Source organism: Lutra lutra, chromosome 1 (genome assembly GCF_902655055.1).
Source record: "Lutra lutra chromosome 1, mLutLut1.2, whole genome shotgun sequence".
Classification (NCBI taxonomy): domain Eukaryota; kingdom Metazoa; phylum Chordata; class Mammalia; order Carnivora; family Mustelidae; genus Lutra; species Lutra lutra.
In genome coordinates this window covers 216,770,478-216,795,679 of record NC_062278.1, presented here as the reverse complement: position 1 = coordinate 216,795,679, position 25,202 = coordinate 216,770,478, and the positions used below count along the sequence as shown (strand labels likewise).

Here is a 25,202-nt window from a genome sequence, read left to right as displayed (position 1 = left end):
AGTTTTCACTTCTGTTGCTGTGTTTTTGCTTTCTGACATTTCCTTTTGATTCTTAAGAGTTTTCATTTCTCAGCTTATGTTACTCATTTGTTCTTGCACATTTGCTTTTTCCATTAGAACACGAAGCATGGGGGCGCCTGGGTGACTCAGTGGGTTAAGCCTCTGCCTTTGCCTCCGGTCATGGTCTCAGGGTCCTGGGATTGAGTCCCGCCTCGGGCTCTCTGCTCAGCGGGGAGCCTCCTTCCCCCCTCTCTCTGCCTGCCTCTCTGCCTACTTGTGATCTTTCTCTGTGTGTCAAATAAATAAAATCTTTTAAAAAAAAAACCACACATAGCATGTTAACTATAGTCATTTTAGATTACTGGTCTCACCGTTCCAAAATCTGCTATAACTGAATCTGGTTCCAATGCTTGCTTATCTCATGTTAGACTGTTCTTACTTTGCCTTTAACATGCCTTGCAGTTTTTGTTTTTTGTTGTTTTTTTATTTTTAAGTTTGACGTGATGTGGTAGGTTAAAGGATCAGCAGTAATAGCCCCTCAGTGTGTTTTAGTTTTTCTGGCTAGAGGTTAGCCTGTGTTTGTGGGGTGCTGTAGCTATTGTATGAGAGGCCAGAGTTTCCTCTGGTGTCCCTCTTTCCTTTGGGTTCTAGAGATTCCTTAAATCTGGGCTAAAACTAGCAACTTTTTAAACTAGTCCTCTTCATACAGGAGCCTCTCTTCATACAGGAGATCCTTCTCATTCTTCAGTTATAAGCAACAGGAGTTCCTTTTTTTTTTTTTTTTGTTTTGTTTTTTAGCCCATTGCTACTTTTCTGAATTTAGAATAAAAGCTGATTTTTTTTAAGCCTACCAATTACTCCTTGAGAATAAAATAAATAAATACGCTTCCTAAAGACAAGTTCCAGCCTTGGGCCTTTGACAATTGTTTTGATTTAATATTTGTCATAATTGTTTTAAAAAGAGTTTCTCTACTTTATCGAAAAAGTGGCAGATTTGAATACTTTGAGATAAACCTGCTGTCCTCCGCACACCACTGTGAGGTTGTCTTTTGCCCACAGAAGACACAGGTGAGAAGAGTGCTTACCTGCTAGAAACAAACCATTTATTTGTCAGGTGCTTACACTGCAGTGGATCAATTTGGCTAATAGTGCATGGCGAAGAGGGGTGCATGGTCATGGGTTTGCGTCCTCCATTTGCCTTCCTGGAATCCCTGCACCCTTCCTTTCCACGTGCAGTGCCTCCACGCAGGCAATTGTGTGAGCAGTGATGGCACTTGCACGTCTGTGAGCAGAGGTGCTCAACGTCCCAAAGGCCTTGGTGAAAGTTTTCCTAGGCTCATTAGTGAAGAACAGTCATTGGCATTTGCTGGGTCGGGGGGAAGAAAAAAGGTGTACCCTAGAGGCCAGGCCCAGGAGGAGGAGAGCACTTTCTCTGCATTGATGAAAATGGGGCTGTGTAATTAGGAGCCTTGGGAATCCGGCACAGCTACACGGTCTGTGCAGTCCCACAATCACATCAATTACAGGAGGAGAAGGAAAACTCAATTCCCAGCGACACCTCAGTGGCCTGGAACTCTTGCATCTCCTTGCACTGCCCTGCTGTTGTCAGGACAAACGTCATCTCGCACATGACCTCTCTGGAGAGACCTTCTAATTACACTCTTACCCAGTCTTCATGTCTTACTCTAGCTTTCTGTCCTTTGGTTCTTTCCACTAGGAACCAGCTCTACCCTCTACTGTTTTGGGAACTCCAGTCCAGTCAGGTCACCCTCTAGGGAGCCAGTGAGTATCACTGAAGTGCCCTACACTGAATTCGACTTCGAGAAGAGGGGCAGTAAGACCAGGTACCATCTTCAAGAGAATAGTGGTCTAGAAGGAGAGACATGTAAACAGTATGATCGAGAGTGTAGGCAATTAGTCCATTCGGGAAGTCCCAAGGAGGGTATATTGGCAATCAACGAAAACCAGATAGGGGTGACGCAAGCTAAGTGTAGATGGCTTACATATGCTGTTCATGATCAGAATTGAAGAAACATGCCAGTCTTGGGTGCAAAGGCACAAAAGTCACATTCTTTGACAGGTAACAGGATTCTCTTTGAAATAGTAGATAAAGCTGAAGGGGCAACATAGGATAGATTATATAATACACAACATATGCATCAACATTTTTTTAAAGATTTTACTTATTTTTCAGAGCACAAGCAGGGAGGAGCAGGCAGAGGGAGATGCAGGCTCCCCACTGAGCAGGGAGCCCAGTGCAGTACTCGATCCCAGGACCCTGGGATCAGGACCTGGGCCAAAGGCAGACACTTAAACAACTGAGTCACTGAGGTATCCCATCTATCGACACTTTTTTTTAAAGATTTTATTTATTTATTTGACAGATCACAAGCAGGCAGAGAGGCAGGGGGAAGCAGGCTCCCTGCTGAGCAGAGAGCCCGATGTGGGGCTTGATCCCAGGACCCTGAGATCATGACCTGAGCCGAAGGCAGAGGCTTTAACCCACTGAGCCACCCAGGCGCACCCCCCCATCTATCAACATTTTATTTATCAGCCTCAAATGTTAATTGGAAGTTGGTGGAAATCCAGTGCTATTTGAGGAGATTTGCTGTTTAGAAAGGTAACCTGGGCCCTTTAGGACAATGTATTTATATTTGCTGCATAATAAACTATCCAGAACGGTGGCTTAAAACCACCACCATATGGTTTATTGTTGATTGACAGTTTGCGCTATGCTTGGCAAGGCTCCCTCGTGTCTGCCATGGGCTGGCTGCCAGTTTGTCTGGCCAGCACCTTCACTCAAGAGCTCCTCCTCCTACAGTCCAGATAAGGCCTATACTTGCCCTGCCAGAGCATTCCAGAAGATTAAGGGCCCCCCCACCCTGTGCAATTTTTCAGTCAAGTCCCTGTTTGTGTCCTCTTTGCCTGCACCCCATGGATGAGTGCAATCACATGGCTGGGCCCAGAGTGAAGGTAACCAGTCACACAGAAGGGGTGTGGGTCCAGGAAAGGGAAGAAATGGTGGCCATTTCTGGAGTCCCCACAGAACCAAATGAGAGGACACCTGGGTGGCTTAGTCAGTTAAATGTCTGCCTTCAGCTTGGGTCATGATCCCAGGGTTCTGGGGTCGAGTCCTGAGGGCGGGCTCCCTGCTCAGCAGGGAGTCTACCTCTCCCCCTTGCTCGTTCTCTCTCTCTCGTTCTCTCTCTCTCTCTTGCTCTCCCAAATAAGTAAAATCTTTTAAAAAAAAAAAAAAAAACAGTCCAAATGAGAGAACAGCTTTATAGAGCTATAACTGACATCTAATGAATTGCACACACTTAAACAATTTAAGTTTTCGCTTACCAAACAAGTTGGTACGTTTTTGCCTGTGTCCAGAGCTCACGGTGGAGGTTCTCATGCTCTCTGGTGGAACATGCAGAGATCTGAGCAGGCGCTTGTCTGAGGGGCCTTAGAGTTAACGTGGCGTACAGGCTTGGAAACAATGAAATGGGAGAAAATTCAGCTCACCAGTGAGAAGCTGATCACCCCAGGAGACCAAAGCACATTCTTTTAGGAGACTGAAAGCCTTTGTACAGCTGCTAAGACCCCGGTAATAAGCAGCTTTTATCTGAAGGGTCTCAAAAACTATAAATCTGGCTAATGCTCTTAGCTTTTGTGTACTACTGGGGCAGAGTAAATCCTACAAGCTCGAATCACTGGCTTCATGTTTCTGTGCCTTGATGTCTTGATGTAGGCAAGTGGAAGCAGCACTTTCCAGCCAGGTTCTACCTGAGTCCCACCATTGCTTTGTGTTTTTAGAGACATTTGAGCCTTTATTAATGTGTTTTTAGATACATTTGAACCTTTTCTGGGCATTGGAAATGATAGGTGTTGTCTATGGATGGCATCCTATCTGATTGGTTAATAGAAGTCCCTTTTCAGTAGACAAGTATGACTCCGTTGGATGACAGTGGCCTTTGATCCTATGTGTTTTCTTTTACTGGCTGTCTCCAGTGGTTTACAATGGGATTTATGGTAAGTTTAGGCAATAGTCCTTGACGGAGTTGGGATTCCCCGCTAGATGGGACAAGAGGGTGAGGTTCCATATCCTTGAGACAAGGCCATAGAGACTCAGCCAACTCTGTCCAAAAGAACCTCTTAGTCCTTCAGCTGGTGGGAGAAAGTGCACCTTATAGGCTATTGGGAATTACTTCCTGCCTCAGACCTAAGGAGAACAGAGCTCCTCCAAGAAGGGAGGTCAGCAGGTGGAGAGATGTCTTTCTCCAAAGGAATCCACTTGGAGACAGAATTCATAGGAATGTCTTGCCTCAGAGATCAGCAGAGGACATTTTCAGTTAATATAGTTACAGAGATTACTGATGGAAAGGTTGGAAGCTAAGACCTTATTGCACTGAATAAAGTGATTTTGATCAGCAGTCCGTGCCGCTGCTCCCCGCTTTGCAAAGTGGAGATAATCGCAGCATCTGCTTCCTTAAGGTGGTTGTGAAGATGAACTGAGTTAACACATGTAGGTGCCTGGACTAATGGCCAGTCATACTGTGAGCACAAAACAGTCAATCTAACAAGTATTTTCTTAGGATGTTCCACACACTTGGCATTGGCGTTCAAGCAGATAATAACAGACAAGGTTCTTTTCCCTGGAGTTTTGAGACTGCTGAAAGTGTTCATCTGTTTACTCAACGAATGTGCACTGGTGCTTCCGTTCCTGACCTGTGGCCTCCTGCACGCAAAGACTCTTGATTAGAGGCCAGTATCCTGGATTCATTCTATTCTGGGACTTAGGAAAACTAGGATCTTCCCCCTTGCTTCATACTTCTTTCATTTTTCCTTTCCTTGACTCCTTTGTTTCATGGCAGACCAGGTGGTTCTCGTCCAGGAGGGATTTTGCTCGTGGGGACATTTAGCAGTGTCTGGAGACATTTCTTATCTTTCTGACTAGGGCTGGGGATGACGCCACTAGCATCTAGTGTACAGAGGCCACAGATGCTGTGAAACATCCTACAACACATAGGACAGCCTCCACCACAAGGACCCATCTGGACCCAAATATCAACAGTCCCTAGGTTGAAAAACTCTGTGGTAGAGTAATCATTTCCATACTAGGCACTAAATGGGAGACAGAAGACAATCAGAATGTGTTCCAGGCTCATTAGGATGGTCCTGTTCTTGGCTTCATCTAATTCTGCCCAGGTCACCAGGGAAGAAGTTTCATGGAAAGGTTGGAAGCTAAGACCTTATTGCACTGAATAAAGTGATTTTGTTTCTGAGGGTTGCCAGGGAGAGGGGGTAGGGAGAGGGTGGTGGGGTTATGGACATTGGGGAAGGTATGTGCTATGGTGAGTGCTGTGAAATGTGTAAACCTGGTGATTCACAGGTAGACCTGTACCCCCTGGGGCTAATAATGCATTATATGTTAATAAAAAAATAAAAAATTATAAAGAAATAAAATAAAATAAAGTGACTTTGTTTGAGAGAGTCAGTTTGCATCACACCCTTAGGCACCTGCTGGGAAGAATGCAGCTAGGCATAGTTTTCCAGGTTACAGGATCCAAACCAATAGATCTACCTTTTTGGCACTAGATGGGGACCCAAATAAATCAATGGTGTTCATAAATATGGTGCCCACTACTTTGTGAGAATCTCTATGTGAGACAACTAACACTAGTTTTCTGTAATCACCCCAACAGTTATTTACAGATGAAGAATTTGAGGCTGCTTAGAGATAGTAAATATCCTAGTAAATGGTGAAGTTAGGATTCAGACATTGGAATCTGCCTGAGGCCAAATCTAGTGATTACCAAGAGGGTTCAACGGTCCTCAAATCAATGTAAGACATTTTTTGTTCTCAGTTAAGAAGACTCTACCCATTCTACCCAATCTGTCTCAACCAGTAAAAAGGATGCTTTGCCCTCTCAGTTCCCTGTTGTGGGGAATCTCTATCTGGGGCCATTTCTTGGTTTAATCCTAAACTCTAGGTTCAGGAAAGTCCTCTCCTGGTTTGTGCGGATCTGGCCTCCAGCATGTGCTCCTGGGGCTGTTCAGAGAGCTTAGCTTTGAACAGGGCCCCTCCCCTATGTGGCTCCGTTGGTGCCCTGAGTCACCTCTGGAGAGGCACTCAGCTCCATCTAATTTACCATAGCCTGTTCAATCCTCTCTAGCCAGTTTTTCCAAACCTGTCCTGCTGGTAATGGAGATCCTTCCCCTGTGCCATCCCCCTCGCTCCATGGCAGTATAAGTAGTTAATAGGGTGTTCAAAAGCTCTGCACCTTTTCGTGGCCAATATAGAGTTTGGTGGCCCTCATGGATCATGATGGCTGACATGTACTGAGTGCTTATACCAGACACTGTTCTGAGCACTCTTAAGTGTAACATTTAGTCCCCACCAGAACTCTTCAGGAAATGTATTGTCATCATTATTACAGATAAGGACATAGAGGCACAGAGATGTAACTTGTGTAAGATCACACCATTGTGAATGATGGCAGATTTGAGCCCAGAGTCCTCTTGGACACTGCTCTGCTGCCCTTCAAAATATGGCAAGTGCCATGAAATCTGGACTTGTAGGAAGCTGGTGGTCAGCGTAGGCCTCTGAAGAGTTGACAGTTTTGATTCGAAGCCTGATTGTGAGAAGGAGTCAGGCACGTGAAGACTTGGCAAAGCGTGTACCAGGCAAGGAAGATGGCAAGTAGATTGCTTCTTACATGGATCAACAAGGGCCAGGATTTTCTTTCCCTTAAAATAGACACCACAATGAGTTTCCTAAAGAAGCTTCTTATTAACATCCCAAGTATAGGTCAATGGCCACCACCAAAGCAAGATACAGTATGTAAAATTTTATGGAGTGAGAGAGATCAGTATGAGACTGCCCAGATAGATAATGGTTTCCACACTGAGACCAGGGAGACCCATGGTCCAGCATTCCTGGTGCTAAAAGCCAAAATATAACTGAGAGGGGTAAAGTCGAATCAGTAATGTGAAATGCTTGTCACTCCTGCCCCCCTTCTTCCCAACACACTCCTCAATTTGCCTTCTCCTCCCCTGATGCTTGCTTACAGGAGTCTGTGTCCTGGAAATAGCATGTTTTCATGAGAAGTTGAGTTATTGGTTGACTATTCTTTTTCTTGCATGAACAATAGGACTTTTGGTGTGCTGCTTCAAGCTTGTCTTCAGTTCAGGGATGTTTTTCTTCTAGTAAATCATGAATAGTATTTATGTTTTGTCTTCAGATTACATACTCAGGAATACCAGCTATCAGCACTTCGGATCTCTGTTGTCTGTCCTTAGATTTGGTTATCTCACTGAGAGTAAACTCCTCTCCTGAAAAGTCTCCTCAGAGCCCTCTTCATATCCCTGTTCCTCAGACTGTAGATGAAGGGGTTCAGCATGGGGGTGACCACCGTGTACATCACTGAGGCTATTGAGCCCTTTCTGGAGGGATGAGTTGTTCCAGAAGTGAGGTAGACTCCAAGGCCTACCCCATAAAACAAGGAGACAACCAAGAGGTGAGACCCACAGGTGGAAAAGGCTTTATACTTCCCTGCCACCGACGAAATGCCCATTATGCTGGAAATAATTCTATAATAAGAAAGAAGGATCACAGTCAGGGGAATAACACCCAGCAGGCCAGTTACAAAATACAGCAGGATGTCATTGGTAAGGGTGTCAGAGCAGGCAAGCTTGAGGATCTGAGTATGTTCACAGAAGAAGTGGGGGATTTCTATCTCTTTGCAGAAGGACACCCTCAAAAACATCAAGCTTTGCAACAAAGAATATGTCAGGCAGATTAACCAAGAAACCAGAAGCAGGAGACCACAAAGGCGAGGGTTCATAATGACTGTATAGCGCAGGGGATGACAGATGGCCACAAACCGATCATAGGCCATCACTGTCAGTAGCAAATTATCTAGTCCAGCAAAAATCATGAAAAAATACATCTGCGTAAGACAGCCTTCATATGTGATGGTATTGCTCTGTGTCTGGATGTTCACTAGCATCTTGAGGACAGTGGTAGAAGTGAAACCTATGTCAGTGAAGGACAGGTTGGAGAGGAAGAAGTACATGGGTGTGTGGAGGCGGGAGTCAGAGTTGATGGCCAGGATGATGAGAAGGTTCCCAAGCACGGTGACCAGGAACATGGATAGGAACAACCCAAAGAGGAAGGGATGCAGGTCCATATCTTCTGAAAGTCCCAGAAGGATGAATTTCAAAACCACTGTTTGGTTCCCAGCTTCCATACGACTTATGGAAATTGCCTGGAAAGAGGCAATGTTAAAACAATGACAAAAGAAGAATGTGCCATTATATTTCAAACTCATGAGGTCTTGTGTCTTACATAAGAGTTGTGGTTGTGATTTCTTTAGTTGACCGAAATCTCTTCAATAACACCCTCCCCTTCCTGTTTTTATCACTACTACCAGGATCACCTCTTTAAAATGAATGTCCCGGGGCAGCCAGTAGGCTTAGTTGGCAGGGCATGGGTCACTTGATCTTGGGGTTATGAGTTCGAGTCCCACATTGAGTGTGGAGATAGCTTAAAAATAAAATCTTAAAAAAATAAAGTAAGGGGCTCCTGGGTAGCTCAGTCGGTTAAGCATCTGCCTTCAGCTCAGGTCATGATCTCAGGGTCCTGGAATTGCACCCTGCATCGGGGGCAGAAGGTAGGCTCCCTGCTGAGCCCAGCCTGCTTCTCCCTGTGCCTGACACTTTACCTGCTCATTCTCTCTCTCTCTCAAATAAAGAAGTAAAATCTTTTAAAAATTAAAATAAAACAAAACAAAATAAAAAAATAAATGTTCCACACCATGTGGGGGTCTCCTCTGCATCATCCCCCATGCATGGGTGTCCCACCTCTGCTGTATAATTCCTATGAGAGGACCATTAGTCTCATGAGCATCTCCATTCTGCCTTGTGTCTGTGGTCTCTTCAAGTTCAGGGAAACAGAGAAGAAGGAGATCATCAAGACTTGCAGAATTTAGTAATATTTTTTGTTCTCATGCCGCTAACCAGTGTGTGCCTGGTATCTTATTAGTATCTAGGAACAGCACATTCTCTGTGCTGTTTGGTTCAGATAAGGATGCTGTGCAAAGATTTTATAGATAATTCTTTAATTATTACAGTAACTCCTCCATTGCTGTCCTAATTTGTCCCTCTATCACCATCATAATGATCAAGGTACCACAATATGCTTCAATTCCAAAGAGTAAATCACCCTCCCCACCCCCGAACCATACATTCTAACTATTCTCTGCAAGTTCGTATTGTAGTTCCTTCCATTTCTTTAGGTTAGGACAACTCTGCCTTTTCTATTTCATTTTCATTTTATATCCCAAGCCCTTAACACAGTACCTGGTGCTCTCTGTATATTTTGGTTGAGTGAGTAACAGAAGAAATTTTCAGGGTATGGTAAAGACGAGTCCCTATCATAAAATCCTCTAACCAGGAAGAGACACCATTTATCATGAAGGTTTTCCAACTGAACATAAAGGGAATGCAGGCCCTACCTTTTATTTCACCTGTTAAAAAAAAAAAGTAAGAAGCCTTAGTTTATGTTTGGTATTAGGTCGCTGTGACAGGAGGGAGTTTCTAGACTCAGAGGCAGTTGTCTTCAATTTTATATACATTCAAAAAATGTATACAAAGTTCCTAAGCAGTATAGTGAAAGATTATAAAGAATTAGATCAGTTGTTTAAAGTATATACAATAAATTATGGTTTTATCAATAAAACCAAATGATAGGGTGCCTGGGTAGCTCAGTTGGTGGGGTGTCTACCTTCAGCTCAGGTTGTGATCCTGGGGTCCCAGGATCGAGCCCTGAAACAGGGCTCAGTGGGGAATCTGCTTCTCCCTCTACCCCTCACCTTCACCCCACTCATGTTCTCTCTCTCAGGTAAAGAAATAAAATCTTTTTTAAAAAATAATACCCTATGACCCTGCAATTGCACTACTGGGTATTTACCCCAAAGATACAGATGTAGTGAAAAGAAGGGCCATCTGCACCCCAATGTTCATAGCAAATGGCCACGGTCACCAAACTGTGGAAAGAACCAAGATGCCCTTCAACGGATGAATGGATAAGGAAGATGTGGTCCATATACACTATGGAGTATTATGCCTCCATCAGAAAGGATGAATACCCAACTTTTGTATCAACATGGACTGGACTGGAAGAGATTATGCTGAGTGAAATAAGTCAAGCAGAGAGAGTCAGTTATCATATGGTTTCACTTATTTGTGGAGCATAAGAAATAACATGGAGGACATGGGGAGATGGAGAGGAGAAAGGAGTCGGGGGAAATCGGAGGGGGAGATGAACCATGAGGGACTATGGACTCTGAAAAACAATCTGAGGGTTTTGAAGGGTCAGGGGGTGGGAAGTTGGGTGAGCCTGGTGGTGGGTATTATGGAGGGCATGTATTGCATGGAGCACTGGGTGTGGTGCATAAACAGTGAATTCTGGTACACTGAAAAGAAATTTAAAAAATAAAAAATTTAAAAAAAATTTTTTAAATCATCACACACACAAAAAATAATAATACCAAATGGCATTAAAAAGCAAATTAAAGTCTGAGAGAGGGAAAAATTATAAGGAAATATAAAAGTACAGTTTAATATATTAGAAAACTTTTAAAAACAGTATGAATTTATTACCCTCAACACCCAAAAAACAACCCAGTTAAAAAATGGGCAGAAGACATAAATAGATATTTTTCCAAAGAAGACATCCAGATGGCCAACAGACACATGAAAAGATGCTCAACATCACTCATCATCAGGGAAATACAACTCAAAACTGCAATGAGATACCACCTCACACCTGTCAGAATGACTAAAATCAACAACACAGGAAACACCAGGTGTTGGTGAGAATGTGGAGAAAGGGGACACTCTTATACTGGTGGTGGGAATGCGAACTGGGGCAGCCACTCTAGAAAGCATTATGGATGTTCCTCAAAAAGTTAAAAATAGAGCTACTCTATGACCCAGCAGTTACAACACTGGGTATTTACCCAAAGGATACAAAAATACTGATGCAAAGGGACACATGCCCCCTGATGATTATAGCAGCATTATCAACAAGAGCCAAACTATGGAAAGAGCCCAAATGTCCATTGTCTGATGAATGGATAAAGATGTGGTGTATACATACACTGTGATATTACTCAGCCATAAAGAGAATGAAATCTTGCCATTTGCAACAGCGTGGATGGAGATACAGTATATTACACTAAGTGAAAAGTCAGAGAAACAAATACTGTATGATTTCACTCCTATGTGGAATTTAAGAAACAAAACAGATGAATATGGGGAGGAAGAAAAGAGAGAGGCAAACCGTGAAACAGACTCTTAACTATAGAGAACAAACTGAGGAGGTTGGGGGATGGGCTAAATGGGTAATGGGCCTTAAGGAGGGCACTCGTGATGAGCACTGAGTGTTGTATGTAAATGATGAACCACTGAATTCTACATTGAAAACTAATATTACACTGTACATTAACGGGGATTTAAGTAAAAACTCAAAACTACAAAAGAACTACAAAATAAAAAAATAAAAGCAGTAAGAAAAAACGAAAAGTTTATATCGTCCAAAAAAAGAGTTAGGAATGAGACTGTTGATAGCATTGCTGTTTATGGTCTAGAATCACTGTAGAGTCTCCTGTTCGATCACATTATTTAGAATATTGGCATCGGAGTTCTGCTGTTGGAGTAGAATATTTGTCAGGTGTTGCCAAGTTAGAGTATGCTGTTGGAAGTATTGCTGTCAGACATAATGTTTATAGTAGTGCATATTTTCAAAACCTAAATAGGACAGTTAGGAAACCTTAACTAACATAACAAAGTGTCCATGGTAGAGTGGAACATAGAAAGAACAGAATGAAATGGGAAGACTAAAGAGACATTCACATAGAACAGGGGCCATCCAGAGGTGAATTGTTATGGAAAGAAACTCACCAGATTGTCCACCTTGCTTTTCCTGAGAGGTAAGAGAATAGGTGCCTATTTTCTTTTTTTTTCCCCTCTTTTTCTATGTCTTCTTAGTTTTCCATAATGAGCATATATTACTTTGTGATTATAAAAAAAATTATGGAGAAATATATTCATGTATTTGAGCAGATTTCAGGATGGCCCCTTCTTCTCCCTGTTCCCCTGGTTAGGTCAGTAATACAGTAATCCCTGAATAAAAGATAGTGTGAGCCATTATGCCAGGTGGAGAGAGGGAATGGAGTTTGGAAGAGGGAAGAAAAGGGAAAGCAGGAGTAAAAGAAACAAAAATCCAGAGATGAAACAAGGGGAAGAAGCTATAAAATAAGGATTCTCCAGAAACACAGAACCAACAGATCTGTGACCGGTATTTATAGGTAGAGCCTGAAGGCCTGAGAACCAGAGCTGCTGGCGTGATTTCCGGTCTGAAAAGCCTGGCAGGCTTGAGTTTTGCAAGGGGGCAAGCCAGCCTGAAGGCGGTAAGACAGACGGAATGATCTCTTACTCGGCCTTTTTGATCTCTACAGGCCTGCAGTAGCTCTGATGAGGCCCACCCACATCAGAAAGGGCAATCTTCTTCACTCTGTCTAGGGGTCTGAATGTCCATCTCCTGGACAGAAATACCCTCACACACACATATACCCAGAACTGACCAAATATTTCCCATCACAGAAGCGTATGTATTGTATCTGATGATTGCAACTAAAAGGTAACAGCCTGCAGAACTAAAACCTCTCCACTGGGATGCAACATTAATGAGTCTGATGGTGAACTGGGAGTAATGTTCACCGTCTGCAGGCCAGTGATGGAAGGCAGACATGCTGATGATTCCGGCAAAGTGTTGGAGATCCTTGCTTTGATTCTGAGTATGTGCTCTCGGTTGTGGTGGTGGTGGTGGGGTGTGCATGTGGCAGGCATGCAGAATGAAAGATCCGATTTAGGGCCGATTCTTCAGATGTGAGAAGAATATAATTAGCCTAGCTGACAAATGCAAATTTGATTGCTTTGGGACTCCATGGATAGTAGGGGCATCTGAGACCTTCCATGCAATAGAACATGAGGAGTCAGGAATGGGTAAGGATGACTGTGATGCAAAACTTATCCTGAAGATCGGTATTTCGGGAGAATCTGGCTGTCTTTGGTATCAAAATGGCAACAAAAATTTTCACTGAACACCTTCACTCACCAGTGGGGCTTTAATTCAGGTCCTTATAGCTTCTCATATGGGTCACACATGGGCTGGCACCCTTCTTGCCCATTATGCAGGAGAGATCAGGATGGTTCCCACCTCATCATTGTTCACATCTTTTTTAAAAGTCTTTCAGCGGCTCAGTATCCCTCCAGGGGAAGGTCCAAACTCCACTCCCTTTATGGTTTGGCCCCTGTCTTCTTGCTCTGGCCTCATCACCGATTCCACCAATCCCCTCCTGTCTTCGGATCCATCCTTTGTATTAATGAGGAAATTACCCAAAACTTTTAAATTACTCAAAAGGATGGCTGCATTTCTTTTGAACATTACCTTGAAGTATTGCAGAATGGACCAATTTAATTCTCCCATTTTTAAAAAAGATTTTGTTTATTTATTTGACAGAGAGAGAGATATCACAAGTAGGCAGGCAGAGAGAGGGAAGCAGGCTCCCTGCTGAGCAGAGAGCAGGATGCAGGGCTCGATCCCAGGACCCTTAGATCATGACCTGAGCCTAAGGCAGAGGCTTTAACCCACTGAGCCACCAAGGCACCCTAATTCTCCCATTTTCTGAGGGAATGTCTCTTCATTTGCTTGAGACCTGGACTGTGTAACATCAGTGATAACACATAGGAGATTAATAAACTTCAAGTGATTTTTGTCTAGTAGAGATGCAAAATGTTTCTGTTCAGCTAAGAAGATCACCCCAAAGGTTATTGTTCCTTGCCCTGTGGGACAATGAATCTCCATCTAGTAGAGAAGATAACACCAAAAGCTACAGGGGTCTTAAAAAATTTTTAAGATTTTATTTATTTATTTGAGAGAGAGAGAGAGCATGAGCACACGAGTCAGTGGCAGGGGCAGAAGGAGAGGGAGAAACAGACTCCCTGCTGACCAGGGAGCCCAATATGGGCTGTTAAGTCAGGCACTTAACAGACTGAGCCACCCAGGTGCCCCAATTTTTAAGAATTTAAACGAGGTGCCAGGGCCTCACATCATTTTTATGGCAATGCCCTATCCTCTTTTTATGAGCTCTTTTTAAAAAATTATTTATTCCTTTGAGAGAAAGAACATGAGCAGGGGGAGAGGCTGAGGTAGAGAGAGAAGCTGAGCAGAGAGCCCAATTCAGGGCTTATCCCAGGACCCTGAGATCATGACCTAAGCTGAAGACAGATGCTTAACTGAGTCACCCAGGTGCCCCCAAAGCTACAGTTTTATTTTCCTGTATTTCTGCATCCAACTTGGAAACCTCATTTCATTATTCCTTTCCTACCTGTATAAATCCCTGTTCCTCAAATGCTCTGCAAACTAGCTTTACTCTCTTGGCTCCCTCATTAATAAATAAGTCTTTGACAAATACTCACCATATATTTGTATGAGAGTCACATTTTTATCTATCAGAAACTAAGGCTTTGACATCAGATACTCGAGAGTTCTTACGATTCTAGGTACATCCTATGCAATTTTGTAGCTCTGGACCTTTGTATTTACCTTCCCCTGGAGACTTCTTCCTGCCTATTCACCTGGGAAAGTCCTATGTCTCCTCCCACGCTCTGTCCTGAAATCTTCATTGACGTGCTCCAGGCAGTGCTGACCACTCTCTCTTTGCAACTCCTCTGTACCTTCTAGACTCCGGCCACATGTGGGGCAAGCTGTCATAGTGCCTGCATGGGTTTGATCCTGAGGCTTTCATCTTCTCAGGGAAGCAACGCATTGTAGTTTCCTCCTTATATGCAGTACCTAGCTCAGTGTTAGGCATAAGGGAGACACTTCGTACATGTGTAAAGTTCCCTCTAGAAAATAAAAGGGAGGGATGCTCAAGTGGGTAGAGACCAAGGGCGAGACCGAGAACTAAGAGGCAGGGAAAGGAGAACAGAGCTGGAGATGAGGTAAGGACATAATGCGCAGTGGAGCTCTGACAGCCCTGTCCAGAGCCAGGGACTTTTTCTTGATTTAGGTGGGCTTTTCCTCTCTGCATCTCTACCTATGTGCCAGGAAAGCATGCAAGTGAAGTCTTTGGCCCTCGTCTTACCTCTTTGCCACTGCAGTTTCTGAGCAAGGCTAGGGCAGCACAATGGTACTACTGAAGATTTGGGCTCTATTATATTAGCTTCTCCCAATGGAAGACAAATAAGGGCAGAGAAGCAGGGACCACTAAGCATGGGGGGCCAGGGCCAGAATGACACCTGGCCTGGCCCAAGGGCATTTCCTTCTGACAAGGGAGAGGCGACCCTGAGGTGAAGGGCACAGGAGGATTCTTTGGGGCTGCATTCCCTCCCTTCTCATTAAATAAATTGCTGTTTTGATTGTTTCTGGAGACTCCCCACCCCCTCTCAAGGGGCAGGGAGGTGAATTTTCTGCCATGTCTACACCCTGGGAGCAGAGTTGGAGCCACATGTAGGATCTGCACAACTTCCCCCAGCCCCAGTTCCCCCCACCCCCAGACATACATGCACGTCTTCCAGCCCCACTCCTCAGTCCCTACTGGGATGTTTTCTCCCTAAAATATTCCTCTCCTCTTGGGTGTGGCCTCTAGGGTACACAGCCTCCCTTAAGGAACTTCTCACTTCATCTCCAGTTTCTTTACAAATCTAAGGATTGAGAAACATCTTTAGTCAAGTCTTTTTTTTAAGATTTTATTTATTTATTCATGAGAGGCCAAGAGAGAGAAGCAGAGGCAGGGAGAAGAGCGCAGGCTCCCCACAGAGCAGGGAGCCCAATGCAGGACTCATCCCAGGACTCTGGGATCACCGCCTGAGCTGAAGGCAGATGCTTAACCCACTGAGCTACCCAGGTGTCCTGGAATCATTCTTTTAAATGTTTTTCCAGCATGATCTCATTTATATAAAGGCCCAAAATGGACAAAGCAAATCTCTGGTGATGGATGTCAGAATAATGATGATCTTGGGGAGTAATGTATATTTCTGGGATGCTGGAATTGTTCCAGAGCTCAATCTGGTTGGCAGTATGCAAGTATAACCACCACAGAGCATCATCAAGCTGTATAAACCTATGATTTGTTTATCCTGTCTGCTATATTTTAATTAAGACATTCACTTGAAAGATTTCCAGGACACATCCTTAGTTCACACATGCCCTCTTAAGCAACAGAACCATTATTCCTAGACAGATTTCAAGGATAATTTTGAATGCATCCCTTAATAATAACAAGATGCTATTGATTGCAACTAATTTTTGTAACGGGACAACAGGTGTAGGTAATTAATAGTAAAAATGAACTATTTTCATTTTTTTGCCCTGGGTGGCTCAGTCATTTAAGAGTCCAACTGTTGATTTTGGCTCAGGTCGTGATCTCAGGGTCCTGAGATCAAGCCCCACGTCCTGACTCGTCACTCAGTGGGGAGTCTGCTTGAGATTCTCTCTCTCTGCTCTTCTTCCTGCTCTCTCTCTCTGAAATAAATAAATATATATTTTTTATTTTTAAAAAGATTTTATTTATTAAGAGAGAGAGAGAGATCACAAGTAGGCAGAGATGCAGGCAGAGAGAAGAGGAAACAGTCTCCCTGCTGAGCAGAGAGCCCAATGTGGGGCTCGATCCCAGGACCCTGAGATCATGACCTGGGCCTAAGGCAGAGGCTCAACCCACTGAGCCACCCAGGCAACCCATAAATAAATATTTTTTAAAAAATGAATATACATCAATTTTAGAAGTCAGACAACTTCTTATATATATATAATATATATCACTATATATTATATATGTGTGTGTGTATGTATATATATTATATGGTATATCATATATATGCACTGCGAATTCCCCACCACTTCACCAAATCACTCCTTCTATTATTTTCCATATTATTTTGCACACACTATATTATATATAGTATATATAATAAATATAATATATATTAATAATTATATATTAATAAAAATATATATAAAAGTTACCATCTTAACCACTTTTAGTACACAGTTCAGTGGCATTAGGTACATTCACATTGTTGTGCAACCATCCCCTCCATCCATCTCCAGAACTTTCTCATCTTTCCAAGCTGAGACTCTGTACCCATGAAACAATGACCACCCCCACTCCCTGCCCCACCCCTGGATCCCGCCATGTCCTCTCTGTCTCTCTAAATTTGACTACCCTAGGAACTTCCCGTAAGTAGAGTGATACAGTTTCTGTCATTTCAGGAGTGCCCTATTTCACTTAGAACAATGTCTCCAATGTTCATCCATGTCATAGTGTATGTCAGAACTTCTTCCTTTTTTAGGGTGAATAATATTCCCTGTATGTTTACACCACATTTTGTTCATCTGTGAGTCTCACAGTGGATACTTTAGTTGCTTCCAGCTTTTGTCTATGTGAATAAACTTCTGTGAACATGGGTGTATAACCAACAGATGTTTTAAAGCCTTTTTTTCCAGATTTGTTCTTACAACTTTGGCCAGCTACAGGTATTGGTCAGAACCTTACACAGAAAATAAGGAGAAAGATTTTTTAGATGGATGATAAGACATATTTTTTCAGTTATCAAAATTTTGTTAGGAAAATATCAGGAAAAGTCAAAAAAGGATATTTTTAACATAGAAGTTTCAACTGAATGATTGCCCACGGTCTAAATAAAGAATATCAGACAACAGTTGATTCAAATTTTGAAAAAATGCACATAATTTTCTTTAACTGAGTCTTGTGGTGTAAGAGACCCTGTCCAATTAATGTTTTGTTACATTTTTGTCTCAAAGAATTTCTAAATTTATTAAGCAATGTGTTCTGTTCATAGCCTAAAAATATGAATTCATGTCATAGGTTTTTTGAATCTTGCTATTGTGAAGTTTTTGCTCTCTAAGACTATTTACTAAAAAGGATGAAGAAATTTCCCATATAATATTTGAAGTCTTGTAGTTATGGTTCCAATGGCTGCTGGGTTATACCACTGAGATTACAAATGCTTGTTAAGTTTTATATATATATATACATATGGTAGAAAGCTGTTTATACTTGTTGACAGGAAATTTCATCTACTCACTAAAGTTGTGTTAATAATACATTTGACTTTGATTTCATCATTCCAGTTTTAATTTACTCAACTAATTAAAAATGATACATTTCACTTATAATTAAGAATAAATAATTTTTAAAATAAACGATTTATTCATTTTTAAACATTTTTTAAGCAGGTTCCATACCCAACTCATGGCTTGAACTCACGAACCTGAGATCAAGACCTGAGCTGAGATCAGAGTCAATGCTTAACAAACTGAACCACCCAAGTGCCCTTGATTTATTCATTTAAAAACATATGGCAGAACTTGTTTTTATGGTAAATCATGGAATATCAGGTGAATTTTCTTTTTTTTTTTAAGATTCTATTTATTTACTTGACAGAGATCACAAGTAGGCAGAGAGGCAGGTAGAGAGGGAGAGAAGAGGAAGCAGGCTCCCCGCTGCCCAGAGAGCCCGATGTGGGGCTCGATCCCAGGGATCATGACCTGAGCTGAAGGCAGAGGCTTTAACCCACTGAGCCACCCAGGCGCCCCTCAGTTGAATTTTCTACAATCCACTGGAGTGCTTCCTTTGTCATTTAAATATTTTCTCATGTCCAAAATGAGAAAAATACATGGTATTACCCTCCCTCTATTGAGAACATTCTTGACAGATGAAGAGGTCACTTTTCTGCACTCAAGAGGTCAATTTCCTCACTGCTGAGCCACCCCCCCCCAGTCCCTGTATAAGCAGACTCCTCCCCACCCCTTCACCAAATCACTCTATTATTTTCCATGTCAATAAATCCAAAGGACATTGTTCAGCCTTTACTACTTGACCTAGTGTCATCATTTTACACAGTTGACCCTCCCTCTCTTGAAGCAGGACTGTTTATCTGCACACCGTGTTCGATACCATATAGCCTATACAGTCACAGTATGGTCACACGAGATTCACTGAGACAGGCGCATCTTTCTTTCTTCTGTGTTACTTTGAGATGGGCCCTAAGTACTGTGGCTATGGGGAGATGGGTCTTTGCAGCAAGGACACATTCCTGAGGGGGAACCACTTTTCCTCAAAGGCAAATCCATAGTGATGAAAGCTCTTCCAAGAAAGAATAAGCCCATGAGGACAGAGAGATCCATCTGGCTCCAAAGCTGCCTTCCTGGAAAACAGAATTAGCACACACGGGTCTGTTCTGCCATTTTCTCGTTACCCCAAAGGAGTTGAATGACTTGAAGAACAGCCCATCAGAGGAACAATTTATTTAATGAAGAGCAAGGAGAAATCATCCCCCCAGGGACTTGAGAAACCATAAACACTTCCCTAGCTTCCTCACCCATAGTTCAGCGACACCTGACCAGGAGGAGACTGCCCCTGTGCCTCTCACAGATATGACTTGGTGACAGGTTCTCTCTCCCTGCCATTCTCTGGTATAGAATCTGTCATCCGCATCTAATAGAGGAGAAAGAGGTTACACAAATATTTCTTTATGCAATGCCAGCCAGTTGAGTCACACGGTCCTAGTGAGTACTGGGTGTGAAAAGGAGGATTAAAAATCAGTTGGGGGAAGGAGGTAATAGGATGGATAATGACATGGCTGGTTTTTTTTTTTGTTTTTTTTTTTTAACCTCGGGAATTTATTTCCCTGGTTATTTATGTCTTTTTGGATTCCGCTGCTACTATTTTCTTTCGCTGCCAGCTCTAATGGGCCCTCATTCTGGAAACTAGCGACTTCTCAGTGTCACTGGCATGGGCACTTCCTCAAGTGGACTCTTAAGAGTTTCTAACCCACCTGCTCATGGCTTCCTTGTGCTTCTCTAGTGTGGTAGCTCTCAAAATGGGGTTCCTGGAGCAGCTGCAGCAGCATCTCCTGGGAGCTTGTTAGAAATGCATCTTCTGGGGCGCCTGGGTGGCTCAGTGGGTTGAGCCTCTGCCTTTGGCTCAGGTCATGATCTCAGGGTCCTGGGATGGAGCCCCACATCGGGCTCCCTGCTCAGCGGGGAGCCTGCTTCCCCTTTTCTCTCTGCCGGCCTCTGCCTATTTGTGCTCTCTCTCTCTGTCAAATAAATAAATAAAATCGTTAAAAAAAAATGCATCTTCCCAGTCCCTGCCCAAGACCTGCTGACAGAAACTCTGGGGGGAGACCCAGAAATCTGTTTTAGCAAGTCCTCTAGGTGATTCTAGTGCATGCAATAATTGAAGGATCTCTGTCCAGATGGATATCTGCTTCTCCACCCCACCACCACCATGACTTGGTTTCTACCAGGTTGTATACACTCTGTGATTTACGAAATACATACTCAACTCTCACTCTGAGCCGGGTGTTATCTATATTGTCACTGCAGTTGTGAATAGGCCTTTCTCTTGTCTTTCCTATCGATTGTTTACAGATCCATAAGAAGCTAATGACACTGATTCATCCTAATTGTGTTTAAGTTGACTTTCTTCAGTGTTGCAGCAGCAGCTGACAGCAGCCAGATTTGCTTCTGATTTCCTAATATATCACATCCACTTTTCTGTCTTAGGGCATGTCTTTTGAATAATTGGAGACAATGTTAAATAATTTCAACAGCAGGCATCATTTCCCCTTTCAGCTTTTTGTTTCCTTGGTCTGTTTCTTAGGGTTTAGTAACGGACCTTGGATTAACCCTTGCTTTAACATAGCTATTCTTGATCACCTTTTGGCAGTATTCTTGATTCCATGGGAGTAAAATTTTACCCTGTTCCCTTCCCATCGGTAACTGTTAGATTTAATTAAATGTATTTTGATTTGTTTTGAAGCTATATTATTTTCTGCATCAATTGATTCGTGCTCCATGAATCTTTTTCTGTTTCAGTTTGTTGCTTCCACAGTCAATGTGAGATCAACCTGTAGCTTTCTGGTTTGTAATATATGTGATCGTTTTTGGTTTCAGTCTTTATTCCACTTTCCATGATGTTTGAGTACAAAGCACGGGTGGGGGGGATGTGAGGAAAAGTAAATTTTGTAACATGTGATCTGAACTTGTGTGGTTTATGATTCAGTGGTGAGAGGGACAGATAGTAAAGAATTCCATAAGTAAATGTGAATATATAGTTATGATTTGTGCAGTGAGGAAAATAGCAGGAGACTATAAAGGCATGGATTAGGGACCACACATGGTGGGCAGGGAGGGCTCAGGGAAGACTCCTCTGAGGAAGTGATGTTTCATCTGAGAAATAAGGACAGGGATGATCACAGGAAAGACAAAGGCATGCAAGAGCCCCGGCAGGGAGGGCAGTACTCCACCGGCATGGTTGGGGGAAGAATCACAACATTTTTAGAATTCCTGAGAAGGCAGAAGTGTTGGTGCTTCAGGAGGGAAGGGCTGGTGTGGCCCTTAATAAGACTGGGAAGTCGGAAGGAACCAGCATTGACAGGCAAGCATGGAAAGGCTGTTAAAAGATAGAAAAATCTCAGACCGATCTCCCTTGTGGACACCGAGGCAGACATCCTCAGGTGAAAGCTCTTTCCAAGAGATTTGTGTTGCTTCTGCCTGAGACCTAGAATGCGTTTCATCTAGGACCACTTTAGACTAATTCCCCTGGCTGGGGTTTCTAGGGAAGTGTAAATATGGGCTATAAATCTGTGAATGGTCACCTCACCTGCGGTGGCCTTAGAAGTTTGACTCTTTCCTGACAACATCTCATGGATGGGTTTTTCTGTTGTTGGTTTGTTTTTTTGTTTTTTTTTTTTTGTTTTGTTTTTCTTTTTTTGGACTGGGCATTGTGTGAAAGTGCTACTTTTTAACTTTTAATTTTGACCTCATTTCAGATTGACAGAAAAGTTGGAAGAACAACATAAATAGCTCCTATGTATATCCTTGACCAGATCCCCCAAATGTTAAATTTTACCACCTTTACTTTTTCTTCAACCATTTTTCTCTCTTCCTCTTCTTCATATGTGTTTTTAGAACCATTTGCAAGTAAGTCACACTGCAAATATGGTACCTCTTTACCTCTAACTCTTTGGTATTCCCTAAAAACAAGGACATTTTCCTCACACAACCACAATACAATGATCAAAATCAAAATAGTAACATTGATATAATACTACTACAAATTTACAGAACTCATTCCTATTTTGAAAATTATCCTGAGGCAAACGAAGGTCCAGGATCATGCATTTCTTGATTGACACATCTCTTAAGCTTCCTTTAATCTGGAACAGTTCTAGACTATCTTTGTATCTGATGACATTGGCATTTTTGAAGGGCGCAGGTCAGAACTTGTATAGAATGTCCCTCAATTTGGGTTTGTCCAATGCTCCCTAGTCTTTAGTTTGAAGTCCTGCATCCTTGGCAGGAATCTCAGGGAAGTAACATTGGGTCCTTTCCGGTGCCTCCTACCAGGAGGTACATAACGTTGATGTGCCATTTTGAGGCTCCATAACCACGCGACAGGATTACTATAAAATGGATGCTTAAGATAGGTGATTAGGATAAAAACAGAGAGGGAGGGGCGCCTGGGTGGCTCAGTGGGTTAAAGCCTCTGCCTTCGGCTCGGCTCATGATCCCAGGATCCTGGGATCGAGCCCCGCATCGGGCTCTCTGCTCTGCGGGGAGCCTGCTTCCTCCTCTCTCTCTCTGCCTGCCTCTCTGCCTATTTGTGATCTCTGTCTGTCAAATAAGTAAATAAAACCTTAAAAAAAAAAAAGCAGAGAGGGAGGCAAACCATAAGGGACTCTTAACTCTAGGAAACAAACTGAGGGTTGCTGGAGGGGAGATCAGGAGAAGGAGATGGGGTAATTAGGTGATAGGCATTAAGGGGGCACTTGATGTAATGAGCACTGGGTGTTACATGCAACTGATGAATCATTAAATTCTACCCCTGAAACTAAAAATATAATATATGCTGAGTAAATTGAATTTAAATTTAAAAAATTTTTAAAAAGATAGGTAATTAAGAATTCTGAACTCGATGCTGTAGGATTGCATTTTACTTCTCTTGTTATAAAATGGATTTTTTTTTCAATTTTGGGGGGGTTTGTTTTTATTTAAATTCCAGTTAGTTAACATATAGTATAATATTAGTTTTAAGTATATAATTTAGAGATTCAACACTTTCTCTTTTGTTTTTTTTTTTTAGATTTCCTTTATTTGACAGAGAGAAAGAGCAAAAGCAGGGGGAGTGGCAGAGAGAGAAGCAGGCTCCCAGGTCAGCAGGGAGCCCAATGCAGGGCTCTATCCCAGAACCCTGGGATCATGACCTGAGCCAAAGGCAGATGCTTTACTGAATGAGTCACCCAGGTGTCCCTGATTCAACACATTCATTCAACACCTCGTGTTCATCACAACAAATGTACTCTTTAATCCCCATCACCTATTTAACCCAACCCCCTACCAGCCCCTCCTCTGTTAACCATCAGCTTGTTCTCTATAGTTAAGAGTCTATTTCTTGGTTTCTCTCTCTCTCTCTCTCTCTCTTTAAGATTTTATTGATTTATTAGAGAGGGAGAAAGAAAGCATGAGAGTAGGAAGGACAGAGGGAGGAGAAGCAAACTCCCTGCTGAGCAGGTAGCCCAACATGGTCCTGGATCCTGGGACCCTAAGACCATGATCTGAGCTGAAAGCTGATGCTTAACCAACTGAGCCACCCAGGCACTCTGGTTTTCCTCTCTCTTTCCATTATAATTGTTTGTTTTGTTTCTTAAATTCCACATGCAAGTGAAATCATATATTTGTCCTTCTCTAGCTGACTTAGTTTGCTCAAGATAAGTGGATGGCATAAGAGATGCCATTTTTTTTTTAGATTTCACTTATAAGTGAAAGGAGACCCAACACTTACACAAAGTGACTGACTTCATAAATAACTTGAGTGAAAGGCATGGCCAACATTTTTATTACATGGAGGGTACCAGTTTCCTGCTCATTCATGTTGCTCTTGTCTCTTCCTTTGTAGCTATATCAGGTTCATGGAAGCAAGAAACCGAACAGGAATTTTAGAGTTCATCCTCCTTGGGCTCTCTGAGGATCCAGAACTACAGCCCTTCATATTCGGGCTGTTCCTGTCCATGTTCTTAGTCACTGTGCTCGGGAACTTGCTCATCATCCTGGCCATCTGCTCTGACCCCCACCTCCACACCCCCATGTACTTCTTCCTCTCCAACCTGTCTTTGGTCGACATCTGTTTCAGCACCACCATAGTGCCCAAGGTGCTGCTGAACATCCACACAGAGAACAAAGCCATCTCCTACATGGACTGCCTCACGCAGGTCTATTTTTCCATGTTATTTCCTATCCTGGACACTCTACTCCTAACTGTAATGGCCTATGACCGGTTTGTGGCCATCTGCCACCCACTGCACTACACAGTCATCATGAATGCCTGCCTTTGTGGCCTGCTGGTTTTTATGACCTGGTTTGTTGGTGTCATGACATCCCTTCTTCACATCTCTCTGATGATGCATCTAAGCTTCTGCAGAGATCTTGAAATTCCACATTTCTTCTGTGAACTGACACAGATTCTCAAGCTGGCCTGCTCTGATACCTTCCTGAACAGCACACTGATATACTTTATGACTGGTGTGCTGGGTGTTTTTCCCCTTGTTGGGATCCTTTTCTCCTACTCACAGATTGCTTCATCCATTAGGAAGATGTCTTCATCTGGGGGGAAGCAAAAAGCATTTTCCACCTGTGGGTCTCACCTCTCAGTAGTTTCTTTATTTTATGGGACAGGTGTTGGGGTCTACTTCACTTCTGCAGTAACTCATTCCCCCCAGCAAGTCTCTGTGGCTTCGGTGATGTACACTGTGGTCACCCCCATGCTGAACCCCTTCATCTACAGCTTGAGGAACAAGGATGTGAAGGGGGCTTTGGGAAGGCTTCTCAGTAGAGCGACCTCTTGTCTGTGATGGATCTCTTGGCCCCAGGACTACGAAGTTTTATGGATCCCAAGGGAAAAAACTTTGATTCTAAAGTTTACTCTTGAATCTTGCAAACCCTCTTTCACCTAATCCTGAAGAATCTATGACTGCTCTCTCCTAGTTTCCACACACTTTTAAACAATTAACTTCCACGTTATTTATCTGATGATCTTTCTGTCCTCTCTGCTGTCCAAAAA

At 42.8% G+C, this 25,202-nt stretch overlaps 2 protein-coding genes across 3 annotated transcripts; one reads left to right on the top strand and one right to left on the bottom strand.

The window, feature by feature from the left end:
* Positions 1–7,298: 7,298 nt before the first annotated feature.
* On the bottom strand, positions 7,299–8,240 carry LOC125085370 (olfactory receptor 7A17-like). The gene has a single exon (XM_047703645.1). It carries the CDS (start codon positions 8,235–8,237, stop codon positions 7,299–7,301), a length of 939 nt encoding a protein of 312 aa, XP_047559601.1. The 5' UTR covers positions 8,238–8,240.
* A 10,876-nt stretch (positions 8,241–19,116) lies between these two features.
* On the top strand, positions 19,117–24,993 carry LOC125085298 (olfactory receptor 7D2). 2 transcript variants are annotated; one of them, XM_047703639.1, is made up of 2 exons: positions 19,117–19,127; positions 24,066–24,993. In XM_047703639.1, the coding sequence occupies exons 1-2, from the start codon at positions 19,117–19,119 to the stop codon at positions 24,991–24,993; spliced, it is 939 nt and encodes a 312-aa protein (XP_047559595.1). The 2 variants fall into 2 exon arrangements, with proteins under 2 accessions (XP_047559595.1, XP_047559597.1); XM_047703641.1 differs by lacking the exon at positions 19,117–19,127 and having other exon boundaries at positions 24,052–24,993.
* Positions 24,994–25,202: the final 209 nt, after the last annotated feature.